Consider the following 21670-nt stretch of genomic DNA (forward strand, 5'->3'; position numbering starts at 1 on the left):
TAAATTTTAGAACCCAAAGCTTCTGCTAGCCTTGGGGCCTATGACATACAGAAGGTTCAATTTTAATTTTGGAGGATATCTGAAATAATTATATAATCTTTTCACAACATTTAGAATTGTTTTTAAAGGTGTTGTGCGTTTAAAATGAAAGATATTATAACCTAAAATAGTTATTATTTAGAAAATAGTATTGTTTCGCAAATGAAAATGGGATTGTATAAAAAGTTCAAAGGGTCAGCGACCTATAAACTCAACCAGGCCTGTGTTTTGCCTCGGTGATAACGAGTGACAGATCGAAAAATCAAAGGTAAAATTGACTGTATAACAATTTCATGCTTGATTCAATATATATTCAGGACATATTTCTATCGCCTGGTTTGATGGGGAACTGTGAGCCTTGATTAATCGTAACTAGAATCTAGATCTAGATAAACTCTGGTGCTATGATGCACGAAGTAGACATGAATCAATGAATGAAATTTGGTCTGCTGCACTTTGTACTCCTACACCACAGTGTTTACAGTTGACCTATTGAGCCTATTGTGACTAGATTTAGATCTAGGCTAGGCTAGGCTAGTGCTAGGCCTATTGAAAGTTATAGTTATTGCCAGTACCCAGTTCTGTTCAGTTTACCTTTGCACCCTCAGTTAAATCTGAATTACGTTAACACAACTTTGACTTTTTACCTTATTTATATCTAGATTCTAGATCTAAATTTAGATTTAGATCTAGATCTACATGATGTCTCTTTTTTGTGTCAATGCAAAGAGCGGTTGTTAGAGAGGAGACTTTAAAAAAAATTTATTTATGATGTGGTTGTTTTTACAGTTTATGCCCCCCTCCCCCCCAATAGAGTTAAGAATATTTAGATAATTAGGGGATGGATTGTGTACTTTACCGGACCACCCGTCTCGGCCCGTGATTACTACGCACGCCTAGCCTAACTACGCACTCATAGTACTCTACGTGCGGACAAAAGGTAGTTCCGCAGGCGATTTCGCGCTCGCACAGCGCAAGCCAGCGGAGAGTGGCGAGGCGAGGTGAGCGAGAGGTGGTGGTTGAGGGTGGGCAGGGGAATTAACTTTGGTGGACCACCGTGTATCATACCAACAGTGGGGAGGGGGGGGTCAGGGGGGCTTGCCCCCCTGCTGGAAACTATAATAAAGGAAACACACTAATGCGAAACAATACAATAACATGAGCGGACAGTCGTGTTTACATATTATATCAATGTAACTAACGACAGTGGGGGGGAGGGGGGGGGGTTTCAGGGGCCCCCCTGGCAACAATAATTTAAAGACACACACACACACACATATAAACAATAACTTGAGCGGACAATCGAGGTAGATACTCGCCAAGTCGCGAGTAGGGCCGAGAGGGTTGCAATTATGCAAATGAGCTCTTGTGCGCATCTCTAGCCCTCCATAAATACTTTGCCGGACCAGGAGTAGGCTAAGCCAGTAGAGTCGTGAACAAATAAGAATAGTGGACCACGTGATTAGACTGACCAATTAGCCTCAAGGTGTCAGGGTTGTGGGTCAAAGGGCACAGTGGCATGGTCGGGATGACTGAAAAACCCGGTAAGAGACGTCAGTCGATTGTTGGCAGTCGAAGGGTGAGGACGTAGAAAACTGAGTAGGAGAGTGAGTAGGGGAGCTTGGAAAGGAAGAATAGCGGGCCATTAGGCACCAGGGGCGCCATAGCGAAAGTTGTTCCGACCGGTGGTCCGGTAAAGTACAATCTTACCTAATTATGCCCTAGAAGCCAATTTTGTCTGAGAGGCATAGCCTACAACGTCCCAGTAGAAAGACTGAGATACTTGATAAAAATTCTCCCCATTCAGGAATCAATCTGGTCTCCTGCATTCGAAAGCAAAACCCTGACCACTAGATCTAGGTCTACACCACAGACGCTGGATATAGATTCAAGCATATATATATATATACAGTCAAACCTGTGTAAGACGGCCACCCATTGTCAATGAGAAAAGTGGCCGTATAAGACAGGTGGCCGTCTTAGGCAGGACTGATCTAGATAAAGAAAACAAACCATTCCCATCTGAGGTCCCAATCGAAAGTAGCCACAGTATGTTGTCTTTGTTAGTGTTGTTGTTGTTGGTTTGTATTTCGTTTGTAATTTTTATTTTGTCGCTGATTTTGCACAAGGGGGACAATAAAACTAAATGTATCAGACAAGGAGGACTGAGTGCCATGTTAAAACAAACACATGGGTCGCCACCACTCGGAGAACGAGCGACGCTTCTGTCACACGTTCATGTTGACGTCCATTGTTACTTTGTTACAGACTGAGTAAACAGTGACCACTCATCTCACTTACGATTTGTGTATGAGTTCTGGGCGGGGCTTATGGGTTATGAGGGATCACACGCTTACCTCACCAGCAGCTGAAAATTGGTAGCTATTGGTCAACAGTATGAGGGGCCTACGCAAAATGATCGGTTGGAGGGACTACCTAACAACAACGACAGGTGATTGAATTATGACGGCTCGCCCACAACGTCAGGGGCCAATGCACAATTTATGACAAAACGTAATGGAGTCACTAAGGTGGCCGTCTAAGACAGGTGTTATTGCTTAGTATGATAGGGGTTGTGCGTTAAAATATGGTGGCCGTGGCCGCGTTGGACAGGTGCCCGTTTTACACAGTTAAATTATATAGAAAAAACGCAAGGGGGGAAATGGAAAGTGGCCGTTTGTACAGGTGGCCGTCTTATAGAGGTGGCCGTCAGGGCAGGTTCGACTGTATATAGAAAACAGAATATAATATTTTCTTAGCCTCTATAGTAACTAAACAATGAAACCAAACCCTAAATTTTGTAAAGACTCTCCATATTCAGAAATTACTGATTTTCCCCTTGCTTTACGATCAAACCTGCCCAAAGAAATTTATGTCCCCAAGATGGAAACGTGTCGAATATGTCCCCGCTTAGAAGACAGTGAATCCTTCTGCTATCTTGGGAGTATTATTTTCAAAGAAGGAGGAACAGGTGCTGAAATGAAGTCCTGCATTGGAAAAGCACAGACTAGGCTGCTTTCATTATATCTATCTTTGAATAGGATTTAGAAGACTAGAGATATCTCACTTTGAACAAAGTTGGGGATCAATTCAAATGTGAAGTCAGTTCTGTTGTATGGATGTGAGACATGGAACTCATCTCAGACTTGTATAAAGAGGATCCAGATTTTCTTGAACAAGTGTCTAAGAAAGTTACTGAGGATCAGATGGACCGACAGGGTCACCAACGAGGAAATGTGAGGAAAACAAAGACAGAGAGATCCCAGCCAGAGATGAGGTAGGATGAAGGCGGTGGCAATGAATTGGAACATATTCTTAGGAAGTCAGGCATCTGCATAACAAAGAAAGCGCTGGAATGCAATCCATGGGGTAAAAGATCAAGGGGAAGACTTCGTGGAAGCTGGAGAAGGATTCTGGCCCCGCATAAAATTGCGTTTTTGAAATACAAAAATTGCAAAAAATTGCAAGGTTAACTGTCTAGAAATGGCAAAAAATTGCAACCTTCCCATCCCAGGCGCATTATTACGGGCTTAACATTTTTAGTTTAAAAAACATGATAAATTAATTTGAGTACCAGTAGCATTAATATAAAGCAGAACAGCCTTTTAAAAAATCATGACCCACAATACAAATTTTATTAACAACACACAAGTACGTTAACAATAAAGTTATCGACCAAATATAATATAATACCGCGTGACCCAAAATAACGGAACCCTCGGTATTCGTAATAACTTTTAAATGAAGGCATAAAATTTAACCAAATTTAGTAACTGGGTACTTGGTTCATGCACAGATCTAGAAGTGTAGTATGAGGTTTAGTTTATTCAATAAAAAAGAAAAGAAATTATGGGTGATTCGAACAAGCAAAATTAGCTTATGCCCCAATCAATTCAGATCCTATTCTATTTTTCTCTTGATACTTTCGATACACCACAGTAATCTGTATTTAGGTATATTTCAGATATTTTCTTTTTTAAAACCAGTATGGTATTGTTTTAACTCCAAGTCAAACCGTAAAATACAGCAATTTTTTTTCTCCATTTAATTGTAATACATGTAATAATGTAGATCATTTCTATAGCGACCACTCGTGTGTGAACGCAGCTTAAGGCGTTTTACATTTATTGAGTGTCTACGTACACGGTAACCGGGCACCTAGTCTAGCGTCAGTGTCTACGTACACGGTAACCGGCAACCGGGCACGTAGTTTCAGTGTCGTCACGTACACGGTAACCGGGCAGTTCAGAACTCCAAGTTCAGTTTTTATCATCCGGTGTTGCCTTCAACCCCAGCCATCTCCTGACTGTACCTTTTTAAAAAAATCAACAATCCCCCATTCCAGAACCCTAGCCTATATACTTCGCAGCGCACAGACTTTGAATGAACTTTGGTGACCCCAACCGGTACTCACAATGTGATGCGAAAGCACAGGTTCACTGACCAGTCACGATGGCAAACCCGACAAGACGCTTGTACAAGTACAAGTATGACTTTCTTTTTTTTTTCAACAAGTGACGGCACTGGACAAATATTGATTTATTTTCATTCCGGTTACCGTGCATGTAAATACTGAGACTAGGTGCCCGGCTACCGTGTATGTAGACACATGCATCATGTACGAACAATATTCGCGCGCGCGCACGCACGCACACACACACACACCTTACATGCGCACACACATGCACACCACACACACACCTACTTTCTTATCACACGCGCACGCTCAATCTTACGCACATTAGATCTCTATGTCTCAGTTTGTGTTGTACCTGTATTCCGGCCTAAATTTCCAGTTATAGCTTTCAGAGTACGCCCAGTAGTAGACTAGAGCGACCGAAAAAAAATTTTCTCTAAAATTGTCTCCCTTCACCTCCTTTCCTGCTCTCTAGCAATACTCTGGCGTCTGCTTTCGTCTCCTCTTTCTGCCCCCACCCCCTCACCTCCTTTGCCCCCCTCCTCTGGGCTCCTGACTCTTTCTGCAGCCTTTATACTGCTACTCCTTGACTCCTTCTTACAGCTGTCTTTCTGCCACACCCCTGATCTTCTGGTAGGAAAGATCTACACCTATAGCCTTCTCGGACAAGGGGGAAAAATCTCGGAGGGCCCATGTGCAAGTTGCGCACGTTAAAGATCCCTTGGTGGTCTAAAATCGATAAGAGTAGGCTTCGGCCGCCACACGGGCAAAATTCTAAATTTCCTACCAACTAAAAGTATTAGCTGTGTCCCGCACGCTCATATGACCTTATGCAGTTGTGAGCGCTGTAAAACACTTACCAAAAGAAAAAAAAAAGACTAGAGCTGGGGCGAAACCATGATTTAAGTAGGCCTATCGGCTCTGTACTCGCACCATTTTGAATTTAAAATTCCGTTAAAATTAAAGCGTTGATGTTATTTTGCCTAAAATTGCAAGAAATTGCGAAAACTGCAAAAAATTGCGGCTTTAATCCGGAACTCGACGAAAAACGTAGCCGCAAGACCGCACTTTCCTGGGGGGCCAGAGAATTACAAAAATTGATAGAGGTACAGAAAAGTGAGAAGACATGGAATAACATCGAGAGGCTAGCCCAGGATAGAGAAAGGTTGAAAGTGTTTGTCCGTGGCCAATATACCCTGGCGCAGGGTGACAAAGGCAATGATAATCTCCCTGCTTCCCCCATGATGAATTCATATAGATAGGCCTATATCTACAATATAGTACCTGTCTAAGATGGAAACCTTCACAACCCAAAACAGCCCAGTTCTAAGAGAGTCGTTCTGGTAGACAGAGAAGGGGTGGACTCCTAAACATTTATCCGATCCTTAGAAAAGGGGTAAACGTCCATCTTCTTCAAGGCTGGCAGGTCCTGAGACTTAGATGGCCACACTTCAAAAACTGAAGGATGTGCTTCTTACATTTCGAATTCTTAGTTATAGTTAAAAGTGCAATATATTCCTATGCTCTGCTGAGAAGGTGGGCCGCTCCTGTAAAAAAGAAAAATGACCTTTGAATTTCAGAAGGCTCTTGTGAATCTTAAAGGGAATCATTTTAGGGATTGTTTGTTGCAATGATATAACATACTCTCAGCAAAAAAGTGAAATGGCTTTAAATAAAACTAATTAGGATCCTTACTCTCTCACTGTTTGTTATTCACAGCCTGAAGTCTGGTATCTATGTCTATCATACCCTTGGCCGTCTTGCTCAACTTTTCTTTTGATCTGTACAGCTTCTCCTGTAGTGTCAATGTGGTTGGCCACATTTCCTGTCTCAGAAACCCTGTGTGTCCTGCATTGCTGAAGGATGTGTTCCACATTGTCAAAAATAATACTGATGTTGGGTTTTTTTCGTTTTAATTTGTGTGCAATCATTATTTTAAAGTTATAATTTTATATTTGTTGTTTTCCTTTTTTCAGTGTAAGTTATTGTTGTCCTGATGAACAAGATGTTGTCGAATCGGACGTATGTCATCGGTGTGGGGATGACACGGTTTTTTAAACCTCTCACCAGAGAATGGGACTATCCTGATATGGCCAGGGAGTCAGGTTGGTACGTGTAGTTGAAGTTGTGCCAAAGTTTTATTCAAGTCCTTTTGGATGGAATAGATTATGTGTCATCATTCCTCTTTGTAACAGCAGGCAAGGATACTAGACAGTATTGATTATTCCAACTGGAAAAAATACAATGGTGTTCACAATGAGTTTCCTCTGTAAAATTTGGTGCAAGGCTAGATCACCTGCCTCAAGTGATTTTCTGTGGCAAAATACAGGGTGATTAAAAAAAAAAAACGCCAAAATCATCACGCGATATTTTAAGAACAAAAAAAACAAACAAAAAACAATAGAAGACTGTAGCTTGGACACATGTGTTGTACAAACCTTCAAGTTTTTATTTCCTTGTTTTGCAAGTGCTCAATGCAGCACGGACAGCATCAAGACGATATGAGAGTTCCTCCCAAACCCACCTTAGAATGTCTCAGGCCACTGTGTTGATTGTAGCTGTTATTCGATTGTTCTTGCCACCAATATTTGCTTTCTTTAACATATTTCCACACAAAAAATCACACACAGTGAGGTCCGGAGATCTGGCAGGCCAACTGCAGAGAGCGAGTTCTTTAGCCTACTAACCTACCACTAAGGCACATTTTCATTCAGTTAAGCAATGTGTACAACACATGTGCCCAAGCTGGAGTTTTCTGTTGGTTTTCATTTTAAAAATATCAGGTGATGGTTTTGGTGTATTCGTTTTTAATCGCCCTGCATTTCAGAATGAGTTAGAGCTAAGATTTCTATCATCATATAATGTACCTAAAGTAACAAATTGCTTTTAATATTGTGCTGCTTCTGTAATGAAGTCCGTTGTCATGCCCCAGGTCAAGCTGCTTTGGCAGATGCTGGCATCAGCTACAAGGACGTCCAGGCGGTTGTTGCCAGCTACTGCTACGGAGAGCCAACGAGCGGCCAGAGAGCTGTCTATGAGTTGGGCCTAACTGGCGTGCCTGTGTTCAATGTCAACAACAACTGCTCTTCTGGTTCAACTGCACTGATGATGGCTCGACGTCTTGTCATGAGCGGGATAGAAGACTGTGTCCTTGCTCTAGGTCAGTTTATAAGCAGGCCCATCTTTCTTCTGAAATTTCTGCCTTTTTAAAATTTTTAATAGTTCATCTTTCATTGGGAATTTTAATTTAAATATTATTATTATCTACTGATTCTCTTCTCTGTGACAATGGGATAAACTGGTCTGAGTAAGTTAATACAGTATAATACGGATAACTCAAATTCGTAGGTAGTTTGAGGGATCCGTAGTTTTAGGGATACGTGAACAGTGTTATGGCATCGACTGTCTCAAAGAATCAAGGGAAGCAACGAAGATTAGGTCGGAATAGAGATTTTTCTTTTTTTGGCCATTGTCCTGGATCAGATAGGTTAGATCTGTGCCTATTGACTTGAATTTGAAATTTGAGAGAATTTGAAATTGACTGATTGAGAATGAGAAACATGATGAGCAAAGCTTTGGAGTTCAATCGGTAATGAGCCTACCCGTACCAAGACAGTTTCATTGCGCAGGTCAATGTGAGTGGTCTTTAGTCTGCATCAATCGAACTGTGCCTTTTCAAAATTTTCAAAACATAAAACAATTTGACAAGATAAACATATCGTAGCAGTAATCAACAACGTGATAATGAAACAATGCAGCACTACTCCGCCTCTCCCACCAAGCGTGCAGTCTTTTTCAAAGAGGAGTGGGGCGGCTAATCGTGTGATGCACACCCCTTCTCTCGCCTGCTCCACACAAGTCTAGCTAGGTCTAGGAACGAGGCCCCCGCAGAGGGCACGCGTGTCGAGCAGTGCGCTAAAAATACCCCACAGCTTGCTGCTTCTGTGGACGGGGAGTATTTCACCAACCTTGCCTTTTTCCATTTTTTGAAATTGTTAGGCCTATTATTATTTTGCTTCAAGTGCACCTCCAAGGACATTGACTTTAGACCTTTACGGCAGCGTAATTAGTTCGACTATTCCGTGTTTGTATTCAAGCTTCGCGTAATTTTCTTACAAAGGGGAAAAAATGAAACCGCAGACACAGTTCGACGGATGCGTGATTTCGAGTAGTCTGTGTTCGACCTATCCAGGTTATACTGTATTCAGCCTTCTGAGTCATGGGCAGTTTCAATACAGTTGATTTAATGAAAAGATATGACTAATAAAATGATGGGACTTGCTTCTAAGGTTTTGTAGGGAGTTTATCCTCACTTGTCAGTGTTGTTGAAAAATTTTGTAACGCAGAAAAAGAAGAGAAAGACAAATGTGTGTGCCTTCACACACATACACCCTTACTTACACTCAAACATACACACACAAACACACACACACACACACACACACACACACACACACTCACAAATGCGTGCGCACGCATATGGGCGCACATGTTACAAGACCAGAAAACTGGCTGTTAACATGATAATGGTATTAAATGAAGATGAGGCACGCGCGTGGGCAGAGGGGGGCAGAATTTTATTTTATTGTTTAGAACAATAAATTAAATGTGTTTTTTTGTTTAAGGTTTGAGAAGTTTATAGAGTAAAACACTGTCATGAATGTTTTCTGTTCAGGGTTTGAGAAGATGGAAGGTGGACTGTCAGAAAAATATACCGACCGCACATCTCCCGTCAAGAAACACATGGACCACATGGTCGATCTCGGTGCTAAGCCTGGCCTGATAAGTCCCAACATGAACGACATGACTTCAGACGTCATCAAACTGTTTGCGTACGCTGCCCAGGAGTACATGAAGAAATACCCGAAAGGTGCGCAAGAAGCTTTGGTGCAGATCGCCTACAAGAACAGAAAACAGGGTGTGAACAACCCGAGAGCATCTTTCCAGGTATATGATAGTAGTCAGAGCTGTTAAAGTACTTTTAAAAAGGTACTTAAGTACAAATTTAAGTACAATCTAAAATATATACTTAAGTACAGTAAAAGTACTTTCCTGTAAAATGTACTTGAGTACAAGTACTTTTTTAAAAAGTACTTATGAGTACATTTTGAGTACTTTCTGCTAATATGCTAAAACACTTCAAAATGCAAAACATCATATTGAATAACATATCTAGTATATTTGACAAATTCGGCCATTTATTACTAATAATGTAAACAGTATACAAAGCATTTGAATATACGCACTGAACGTAGGTGGAAATTGTCAGTGAAATTGAAAAAAAAAACCCAGCAAACAAACAGACGCAACTAGTGAGTAAGTGATATTATGAATAGAATTTGTTTGAGCAAGACAATATGATCTAATGTAAGTCAGTCCTAGGGGTCGGAAAGAACTTTTTTCCTCAAATAAGCGCCCCTGGTTTATATATTTATACATGTAAGCGGCAGCAGATTCGGGAGTCTCAAAAGTACTCACCCATCTGTTGGACGGAGTTTCTTTGGCGTACGCTAAAGTGTGGCATTGAGGAAAATATGTAAACTTTTTAATGTTTTAAGTGTATGCTAAGAATAAACAAGGTAATGACACTCCTGAAATCGGGAAAATCTGCAAATAAGCCGCATCATTGTTTAAGTTGCAGGGTTTCAAGCCGAAGAAAAAAGTCGCTGCTTATAGCCCGTAATTTATGGTACTCTTTTTTTTCAATACTTTCAGCTGTATAATTTAATTCTCATAATACATACAAAACCAATGAATTAAAAAGTTAACAAACAAATAAATTAATAAATAAACATACTAAATTATTCCTTATTTCAGAAAGAGATGGATATGAAGACAATTGCCACCAAAGCCATGCTGTGCCCACCTATCACGTTTGGTATGACAGCTGCTACAGCAGATGGGAGCGCAGCCGTTATTGTGTGCAGTGAGAACTTTGTGAAAAAACATAAGCTACAGGACAGGGCAGTGGAGATCTTAGCACAGAATATGGTATGATGGAAGATGTATGTAAAAAAAAAAAAAAAAAATTACGCTTTTTATTTGTCCCGAAAGGGCACTTTGTTTTACAATGGCAAACATACATTTACGTATATAAATACATAATAATGAATACGTACATACATAAATACATGCAGAAATACACACATGAATACACAATACTACACAAATACAAAATAGTTTACACACATGCCACTGTCGGTTGCCACTGGGCAGCGCCCTGTATTTTGAGCTAGGGTTGTCGTGTCTTGCTCAAGGACACACCCCAGTGACCACCCATCTGATCCCCGTATCACCGACACTTGCTTGACATTACTTGAGTCAAAACTCACTACTTACTTAGCCTCTGTTTGTGTGATAAGTGAATATGTGTGTGTGTGTGTATTTTTATGTTGGTTAGTGTCTGTGTTCATATCTGTGTGGATGAATAAGTGTATTTGTGCTTGTGAGTGAGTGTGTGTGTTTGTTTGTGTGTGTGTGTGTGTGTTTATTTTATTGTTTATATTAACAATTTTGTAAAACATCATAGACTGCAGTAAAACAGTTGTGATCCTTATTTCGAGTAGGCTACAGTGCCATAATACATTTATTCTACCTTAGTGTGTGTGTTTGTTGTATGCGGTGAGTCAATAATAGTTTGTCAAAAAAAATTAATATGTGGAATAACAACCCATTCTTCAAGACAGAGTAACAGAGATTGTGACATTGTCTAATGCAGTGTGTGTTTGTTAGTGTGTGTTTGTTTTTGTTACATATTAATGTCTCTGGATTATTTTCCCTAGAGGCTTCTTTTCATGAACTTAAATTCATGCACAATGCTTGAGGAAGCAGTTCTTTACAGGGAAGGGGAAAGGCAGGGGGGGGGGGTGCTGCTAGATTGGAGAGAGAGATATAGAAAAGTAGAGAGATGGCGAAAGAGAGAGAGTGTCTTGGGTAGAGATCAGTGATTGTCAGTTATTTGCATTTGATTTTTTGTTCTAAGAGAGCATTGATAAGTGAAAAAAAATTATGACATATCCGCTGAAGTCTTTTAGATGATTTCAAACTACAACATTTCAGGTCACAGATCTACCAAATTCATTTGAGCGATCGTTCATGGATTTGAGTGGTTATTCCATGGCAAGAGAGGCTGCCAAGAAGTGTTTTAACGAAACAAAATTGTGTCCCAAAGATGTTGATGTATTTGAGGTAAGAGATACATTAGTTGTAAAGTTTGGATATATTGGATTTCATTGTAAGCATGGGGAATTTTTAAAAATATTTGTATCATTCACTTCATGGTGTTTGGTTTTAGTTCTTAGAGCAAAGAAATAAGAACTGCCATTACGAAAATGAATAAACTCTGATTTTGTTGTTATGTCTGTTTTCGCTATTTTATTCATGCAAATATGGCATCAAGAAATTGAAATGTAACTAAGATTATAACTAAAAAGCAGTATCTTGTTGTTTTGAGGGCAAGGGAATAATAGATTTTCTCTTCTTGGTTGTGTCGTGTTGTTAATCATCAAGTGTTACATTAATAATAATAATAATGATGATATATGACATCTATATTGCGCTCGAGCGCTTTACAAATACAATAACGCATAAATTTGTTTGCCTTGTTCCCCAGGTCCACGACTGTTTTTCCTGCAATGAGCTCTTCATGTATGAGGCTCTAGGACTGTGTCCTGAGGGGACTGGTGTGTCTTTGGTGGAAAATTCTGAGTGGAAAACCAATAGGAATGGTGGAGAGTTATTGTACTTGGACAAGAAATGGGTTGTCAACCCTTCTGGAGGTCTGGAGTCAAAAGGCCACCCAATAGGAGCATCAGGTATTATTACCAGAATCATTACATTTTAGTGGGGTAAAAATAGCTTCAGGAGTAGTTGGCATCTTCACATATTATGGAAGCTAGAGTTTCATTTTTTTTTAAAATTTTAATTAGGGTTGTTTTTGTTGTGTTTTTTTTTGGGGGGGGGAGATGTTAGTATTTCTTCGTGGGAATCTGTGCAAGTAGCCTCACAGTTGCATGCAAAAGATGTAAGTTTAATTCCTAAGGAGAGAAGTTTTTTAATTGAGTCTCCAGTTGTCTGCTTTGATGTTGTACTCCACTGTGTCTGGGATGGTTCTGACATGTTGGATTGAAATAACTTGTCTCTTTTTTGTTTTTAATTGTGTTAATGGAGACCAAAATCGTTCACTGTTACAGTCGAACCTACCTTAACGAAAACCTGTATGAAAGAGAAACCTCTCTTAACAGAATCTCCCCGCTCCCTCCTTGATATACTCCTCTTTAATTACCTGTATAAAACCGGAAACCTGTCCAACGCGGAAACGGAAAGAAAAATCCGCACCCTTCCAAGGATTTTACCTATCTAAGACGGAAAATGCTTTGCCCGTTCAGTCCTGATTTGAAACAAAACTCGCAAGTTTGGTTCCGTCCGCCGGCTCTAAACTTAACGCTATGCTGCCGGGCGAGGAAGGGGAGTATGGGTGCATTTTGAGGGTAGATGTTACCCCATCTATGAGCCTTGAGCGATGAAGATGGTCAGGGTGGTGTAGGTGTGAAATCTCACGAGTGCCAGTAAAAGTGGCGCTCTAGCACGGAAACTTTCTTTGGTAGCCAGAGGCCAGAGGTGTGAAATTAGTTTGACCAATGCCTGCTGCCCTGATCATACAACCAGCGAAGAAAAGAGTTCCTCAAATCGTTGTTATGGCAGTGAGGGGTGGCATTGGTTGACTGTGCTTATTACACTGATGGGTGGAGCTAAGGGTGAAAGCAAAGAAGATGTTCAAATGTTTCTGTTTTTAGTAGGTCAAACAGTGGTCCTATGAAATGCAAGCACTTGTGGTAATTGGATAAATAAGAATGATGCATGTCATTATCAGAGAGGATAGCAGTGCCGACTGGACAAGCGACCCTTGATCCCACCAGCTGAGCCTTTGAAACACACCCCCCCCCCTACTATCTCCCCACTAAATTCCCCTGTCTAAGACGTAATTTTTTTCTGGCTCCCTTGCGATTCCGTCTTACACAGGTTCAACTGTATTTAGTAAATTGTTTTTTCAAAATAATTTCAGCAGGAATTTGATCACCGTAAATTTTTTGTATGGTATTCAGGAAATATTTTTTGTTTTAAGTGTAGCCTGCTGAGAAGCTTTACTAGTCTGTTAAGTTTCTTTTAAAATGGCTTTGTGCTTGGATTTGGCCAATGGACGTTATGTTTGTTTGAAATTTTTTCTGTCAACTGCTCTCAGATTCATTTGTACCAGTATGGAAAATTTGATCTATTTTTCAGTGGTTTGCATTTATTTAGGCTTGGGTTTTTGTAGATTTCCTTCAACTTATACTTTGTTGAACTTCCCAATGAGGATGAAACTTGTCTAATGTAATTTTGTTTGTCTCGTCCTTTTTTTTCCCCAACTTATCATTCCTCAGATATAAATGAATTTGATAGCAGCTAATGCATTGGATGGAAAAATGCAAAACAGATACAATAAAGTTACAGTAATCAAACCCCCTCCCCTCAATTCTTTTTTTCCGTACTATCCTTTCTCTCAAGTCTTATCCTGTGTTGGTTTATATCATCCAAAGTTTTCATCTTTTGTTTTCCCACGGGTTTTATCTTATTTCATCTTGTCTTCTCATTTATTTTCTCTCCTCTTTGATTTGTCTGTTTTCCGTTCTCAAGGTTTATCTCACCTTTGTTTTTTCTCATTGTTTTTAATCTCACCTTTGCTTTACCTAATCTTTTTTCCTAAGTTTTAAATCATCTTTACTTTATTTTTATATGATTGCTGTTCCCAGGTCTGGGCCAGTGTGCGGAGCTGGTATGGCAGTTGCGAGGAGAGGCAGACAAAAGACAGGTGGAGGGTGCTAAGGTCGCCATGCAACACAACTTTGGCATTGGGGGAGCTGCTGTTGTCACCATGTATGGAAAAGCCGATCAAAAGTTGCTCTCCAGGATTTGAAGCTCAGAATAGTTTATGTTGATAAAAAAAGGGGGGGGGGGGAACAAAGGTAGGGGATCAGAATTCCTGGTTTGATTAAGCCACGGATTTGATGATGATAATGATCAGTTTGGTTAGATCTGTAGAATTGATAACGATAGAGATGAGTTTTGTTAGATCAGAAGATTTGATGATGATAATGATAATCACGAAGATTAGTAACAAAAAATTACATTACTGGCCAGACAGCTTGATGGGGAAGCAATACTTTATTCTTACCTGTTTCCTGTAAATATTGCTGCTGGTGCCATTGATATCTACTCTAGTAATTGTATGCATTTAACAGAAAGTATTTAAAAATTATTTCACTGTTTTGTAATTTTCTTTTATCTGATTCCTTGAGGGGTTTTTTATGTTTTGGCATTAATATCAGAAGTTGATTATGCGAAAAATTAAGGTCCGATATTTCATTATTAACTTTTATAAAACTTGTTTTAACCTTGCTACTTACTGAACGACTTCATTCATGATTCCGTTAGATTCAAGGATTTGATTTGAGTACAACTGTTTTTTGACTAGGAACTAATAGTCAGTTTGTGACTTGGGTAATGACTTGTTTGAATGCCAGTATAATTTATCTTGTTAATAGTGAAATATGTAACATAACTTGCTACCTCTTATATAATGGAACCTAAGTCTAAGTGTAAATCTGTTACTACTTTCTATGAGGTTTTTTTAAAATACAAATGCAGCAGACAGCTATAGTCTCAGTCCCAACAGTGGAGTATGCATAAAGCAGACATGTTTAATCCGATTACAGCAGTAAACTGAAAGAAAATGAAATCCCATATCTTTTTCCTTCTATTTGAGCAACCTCTCGAAACCATTAACCCGGCTAAATCAAAGAAAGATCCTCAAGATTTCATTTTAAGCGGACTTCATTGTATCTGGTTCTGAGTAATTAGTAATAGGTAAGATCAAGTAATTGAATTTTTTAAACTTCAACTGACTATTGTATAAGCACTTATCAATGCATGAGAAAGAAAGTTGTTCAAAGCAAAAATGAAATGGAAATTTATATTTGTGTGGTCATTTTTTTAAAATGATTTTTCTTTGTCTGACAATATTGTTTTATCGAGTTACAAAATGGTTCTGAGGTGAGCTTATGGATTCAGAAATGCTTTTATTTTGTGTGTTCCTGAAGAGTTTTTACATTCACAGAGCAGGGAAGAAGCAAAGCAGGAATCGTGGATGTTAATGTCTGTGATCTAATATATCCAAGCATTCACTTTTTTGTTGTTTTGTATCGTATAAAGATTGTATTTTATGTTACCTGTTTCGCTGTACCTCAGTTTGTATTCATATTTTCTATTTACTTAATGATCGGATGAAATGGTAAGGTTTGAGAGAAGGTTGGTTATTGACTCCTCGTGCCTATTATTACAGTAACTTTTCATGGGAATCATGAAACTTATAATCTGACTTTTGGAGCTTGTTGTATTTTTTGTTTCTTCCATGACTTTTTTTAGCTTTGTACAGTGGCTTCGACTGTGCAACGGAATGAGAAAAGCATGGTTGTGAAAATGTATGCATGTAGTCAGGTTTGATTTTTGTGTAAGTTGAAATGTGTGTGCTCGTTCTTGTTGATTTGTGGGTGTGTGAAAATGAGTGACTACTCTTAAATTGATGTGTGACTTTTCCATTTTTAAGAGTAGTTTTGTGTGTATTTATTGTTGACTGATCTTTGCTGCAGTCCTGTTGTTGCTGCAGTTGCCTTCTTAGGTTTTGCTATTCCCAGTATCAGACTAACTAGTCATGACCAGAAATATCTCAACATGTTGTTGTGAGTCTTGAATTTTACGTACATTAAAGTTGAATTTTTTTTGTATATTTGACTTTGTTTCATTTTGTATGTTGAATGTTTTTTGAAGGAGCTGTAGGGTTTGCTTGCTTAATCAACTAGTCTTTGACATCTGTTGTTGTTTGCTGGTTCCAAAAACTATGAAGACTCAGTGTTCTTAATGAACTTAATGCTCTTAGAACCGAGATTTCTCAACCCAGTGAGAGTGCACTGTTTTAAAAGTCAGTGCCCACTTTACTTAGCATATGGCTGAAAGCCAAGGATCCCTACCACTGGTTAAGTACAGTTTGCTCTTGAGAAAAGGGTTGCTTGAAGGGCATCACTAATATGACCTATTTCTTTACTTTTCCTCTGTTATTTGCGTCTGCCTTCTTTTTGCAAGAATTAGATGGCATCTGTCTTGTCAATTTAGTTTCTTACTTTAACTCAGCTATCGTATGTTTTCAATATTTATGTTTTCAACCAGTGGACCTACTTTCTGTTTTTTCCTATTCTATTCCCTCCAGGGTTTACATGATCCCGTTGTTGAACTTGACCTACATGCAAAAGTTTAAGGTTGTAGCCTCCCTAAATGTTTTTCCCCACCTCTCTTTAACAGTTTCCCTCAGCTTTGTGCTATAACAAGAGGCCACCATTGCTCTGCCTTTGAAGTGCTCCAAACCTTACATGAAGTAATGATTCTGCTATGCTCTACAGATACTGTTATCATTCCTATGTTTCATCTCAACCAATTTCAGAACTCATTTACTCAGATGAATTGTGGGAATTTGACTGAGGTTAAACCTTAGTATTTTGAGTTATCTTTTTATTTTTTCCCCTGGTCTGTGGTCTTTGTCGCTTCTTATGGTTCAGAATATCCTGTATTAGAGATAATAGGAAAAAACAGCCTTTCTTTAAATGATTTGGTGTTGTCACAAACACGGACTAGAGAGCTATATGTTTATCTATATATAGGTCTAACAGACAAGACTGGTTTTGAATGTGGTCGAACACCAATAGACACAGTGGAACAGGAACATATTATTAAGTACATGTATGCTTCATGGGTAAAGGGATGATTCATGAAAAAGTCATCAAACCCGTGGCGTCGGTAGTCCAGCGGTTAGATTACCGGACTTGTAATAATGTGGTTGCAAGCTCGAGGGTTTGAGCGTCAGGCCCGACTTTGTGTCATTGGACAAGGTACTTTACATGAATTTCCTCATGTCACCCAGGTGGGAATGGGTAGGCCTACCCTGCTAAAGACAGCGAACGATCTTGTCAGTATGTTAGTGTTTTAGGGCCTATAACTGGCAGCTTGAACTGGTTGCTTCCCAGGAAGTTGAGATTGTTTCAGAATGCTATCAGGTCTGCTGGAGTAATAGTATGGATTGTAATGCACTTAGAGCTCCCTGTTGAGCGGGAAGTTGCACCTTACAAATGCTATCTATCTATTATTATTATTATTATTATTATTATTATTATTATTATTATTATTATTATTATTATTATTATTATTATTATCCAGGCTGGGGTGACCATCCCCGACCCGGCGGGTCCCAGATGGCGGATAAGGAACAGCCACTGTAATGAAGGTTAGCTGTGAATGTTGAATAAGCAGCCCATGACCTACTGGCGATGCTCTTATACCAGGACGGGGTGAGGTGGTAGGTGGCACTACCACGTCATTAAATGCCCTAGGAGTCCGCTGACGGGGAGCACCATGCGGAAAAAGATTGCATTAAGTCCTGGCTACGGGTGGGATCCGGTAACAATTCCTCGATCCCTGTGCTCCCAGGCAATTTCCTAGGACCTGGAGATGGAGTGCTAAAATCGGAGGCATTGGGCCGAACGGCGCACTCTAGAGAACCACAATTCCACGTAATACTGCAAAAATGATACTTGAAGCAGATAACTTTAGATATGGTGCTCGCCCTGTGCAGTGCCAGGCCCCAAGCCTCGAAGGGATCCACCCCAGCGACTGGAGGGCCTTCCAAAAATCCATCGTTCTGGAGTGCCAGGAGAAGAGGAAGAAAAGTGACTGGTAACACAAACACAAAACAGGTGGTAAAAAATCTTAATATCATGCCCTGGAATGCCCAAGGAATCCCAAACAAGAAAACAGAGCCGGAAAACTTTCAAAAAGATAACGAAATACACATCAGCTGTATACAGGAAACACACCTGCCAGAGGAGGCAAGCTTTAAGGTGAAAGGATATCAGTGCTTCAGAACCGATCGCAGAGGTAGAAAGAAAGGAGGAGTATTGACCCTGATAAGAAATAACCTAAATACGGTACCTTTGAAATCAAGAAATATACAGGAGAGGCTGAGTATATCCAAAACAGGATCACCACCAGCAAAGGCACTATCTGGATCTAGTGAACTGTTATTGTCCAAATGATAAAAACCTTATGCTAGAAACCATCGAAGTCCCAGACACAGACTTTCTCATCGCTGGAGATTTCAACAGCCAGTCCCAGAGTTGGGGTTATAACAGACTAGCCAGAAGAGAAGAAGAAATAGAAGCCTGGCAAGATGAAAACGATCTGCTTGTGATCACGATCCTTTAGATCAGCCCACATTTTATTCTCGAGCTTGGCATTCAACTACGACTCCAGACAAAGCACTCGGCACAGAAAACTTGCACAGACATCTTAGTAGAAAAGTGGAAACCCAACTTGGGAGAAGTGACCACCGCCCTGTTCTTCTTACCAAAGTAGAGAGCCTGCCAGAGGACAGCCAGAAAAGGCCGAGATGGAACGGCAAAAAGGCAGACTGGAGACGTTTCAGCATAAGAACTGATAATGAGCTGACAAAGAACATCGCAGTCTTCAACAAAAATATAAACAATGCCATCACAGAGTTCAATGAAATCATCCTTTAGTCAGCCAAAGAAACCATACCTAGAAGTATAAGGGAAAATTACACCCCATACTGAACTCCAGAAAACACATAACGGCCTCATCAAGGCCAGAGAAGAAGCCGAATCACACCCAGGGATAGAAAACAACAAGCTACAGAGGTGTAAAGCCCGCTATCTCAAAACCAAGTTGGAGTGCACCAGGAAAAGCTGGAGGGACAAAACACACAAATTAAACTCGGAAAAGGACGCCACAAAACTATTGAGGCTTGTGGGCTAAACGACGAAGGAAATAAAAGTGCCAAGATCACTCTAGAAGTTGAAGGAGAGATGGGAATGGAGAAAAGGGCAGCACATACCTTTGTAAAGGCATTATATGCTCAAGAAAGCAACATAAAAATACCAAGAGAGAGAGAGAGAGAGAGAGAGAGAGAAGTCAGACAAGAGGAAGGAAAAGAAATACAAAAACCATCCAGGAAGCAATGAAAAAGGACATCACCATGGAAGAGCTGAAGAAAGCAATAAATCAACTAAAGCAAAGAAAATCACCAGGCCCCGATGAAATTACAAACGAAATGTTACATCACCTGGGCAACACAGCCTTACAGACTATACTGGATATTTTCAACTTAAGCTGGAAAAATGGGCAAGTACCCCAGTGCTGGAAAGAAGCAACGATGATCCTGATCCTCAAGCCAGTGAAAAGTAAGGCACGACCATTAAGCTATAGACCTATCAGCCTCACAAGCTGTGTATAATGTAAGACATAATGTAGCTTGTAGAATGCAGAAGTACCTAGAGGCACAACGCATCCTAGTACCAGAACAAGTTGGATTATGTCAGTTCAGGAGCACAGAGGACCAAACAACTTACTTGTCTCAAGTTATAGAGGACTCCTTCCGGGCACAGAAAGTGATGCTAGCAACATTTATTGGTCTACAAAAAGCGTTTGACAAGGTTTGAAAGGAGGGTTTAATAGTCAAGCTCCTCAGAAGTGGTATCCAAGGCAACATGTACCAATGGACCAGATCCTATCTACACAACCAAAGAGCATGCGTGCTTGTGGATGGATATCAAGGGCGGAAAATGCTGCTGCGACAAGGAGTACTCCAAGGTGGAGTCATGCCACCTTTGCTCTTTGTCCTCTTCATCAATGACCTCATGAAAGAACTACCCAAAGGAATACAAGGCGCATTGTATGAAGACGACCTGGTGGTGCTCTGAGGAATTCGTCACCACTGCCACATATAACATGCAATCACTGGACAAACTCACTACATGGACAAAAACCTGGTGGGTAATCGTAAACAAAGAAAAGTCTTCTGCTACACTCTTCACTCTCAACCAGGCTGAGCTTAACATCATGAGAAAACTTGCAGGGACTCAGTGGGGGAGCAAATGAGAAAACAATTAGACAGGTCTATCTGTGGCCAATCAGGCCCCATCTGGAGTACGGATCCATTGCATGGATGACTGCAGCACAGACTCACAAATATACTCTGGAAAACGTGCAAAATTAACCAGGCTCTCCAAATAATCTCTGGAGCAATGAGGTCAACGCCAGTAGAAAAGATGGAACAAACAACATCTATAGTGGCCCATCTATAGTGCCAGGTGGTTTCCGCGTAGACTTTGCTAACTTTGAGGGCACTGATTACGAAAATATGACATTAGAATTTTAATCCAAACTCAAAATTAGATTTTTTTTTTTTTAAGCTCCGGCGGGGCCTATGGCTCGTGAGTCACGACCCGGCCCGGCTAAAATTGAGCAGGCGGCTTTCCAACCGCCAAGTCTTTTGTCGTGGCACGCGTCGTGTCTGTTGACTCAGCCAAACGGACTTTTCATTGGTTTCTTAGAAAATAGACGGCGCTCCATTTCAACTACCGACTTTCCGAGAGGCGGACGGAATCGGGTCGGTTGGTGTCCGGTGCAGTGGACACGGGCCCCTATTTACCTAAAACGTTCTTTATAAAAATTAAGTGAACTTTTGACTCATTTTGTTTGTTTCATTGCCTTATTTATCAAGATAAAATTGTTATTTGCAAATAAGTTCTGTGCACACAAGCTCTATAATATGCATTTTAAATCCCACAAAACACAAAGTATTTCTATTTATTAATCCAAGTCAAATTGCATGATGACACACAATTTTCGTAAAACGCTTACTTTCTTTATTGTACTATCATTGTTAATATTCATTGTATTTAATTTTAATTCAATATTATGGGTTTGTATGCTGATCAAACTATTCGTACAATAATGATTGTCTCAAGGCCAATTCAATATTGTGTCGAATGGTAAATTGATATAAAGCTATTTAAATTCTGCGAGCCCTTTGCATTTTGTTGAAAGAGAAAAAAAAAAAGAAGCTGTTTTTCACGGATAATAATGAAATTGAAATATCGAATTTCGCGAAACGAAGGATACGATACAGGGGAGCAAACCCAAGGCGTTTTTTAATAAGCTTGCCAGTTTGTCTACTTTGAATTGTTTAGTTTCAATAAAGGAATTTATAATATCATTCGTTTTGTTATTTTTATTGGCTTTGTATCTCCTTTAACATACTCTTCACATAAA

At 39.9% G+C, this 21670-nt stretch overlaps 1 protein-coding gene across 1 annotated transcript; it reads left to right on the forward strand.

The window, feature by feature from the left end:
• Positions 1-214: 214 nt before the first annotated feature.
• LOC101846171 (non-specific lipid-transfer protein) lies at positions 215-14453 on the forward strand. The gene is made up of 8 exons (XM_005110265.3): positions 215-307; positions 6433-6561; positions 7389-7616; positions 9132-9403; positions 10274-10447; positions 11516-11644; positions 12069-12270; positions 14248-14453. Exons 2-8 carry the CDS (start codon positions 6453-6455, stop codon positions 14409-14411), a joined length of 1278 nt encoding a protein of 425 aa, XP_005110322.1. The 5' UTR covers positions 215-307; positions 6433-6452; the 3' UTR covers positions 14412-14453.
• Positions 14454-21670: the final 7217 nt, after the last annotated feature.

This window comes from Aplysia californica, unplaced genomic scaffold (genome assembly GCF_000002075.1).
Source record: "Aplysia californica isolate F4 #8 unplaced genomic scaffold, AplCal3.0 scaffold00869, whole genome shotgun sequence".
NCBI classification, from domain to species: domain Eukaryota; kingdom Metazoa; phylum Mollusca; class Gastropoda; order Aplysiida; family Aplysiidae; genus Aplysia; species Aplysia californica.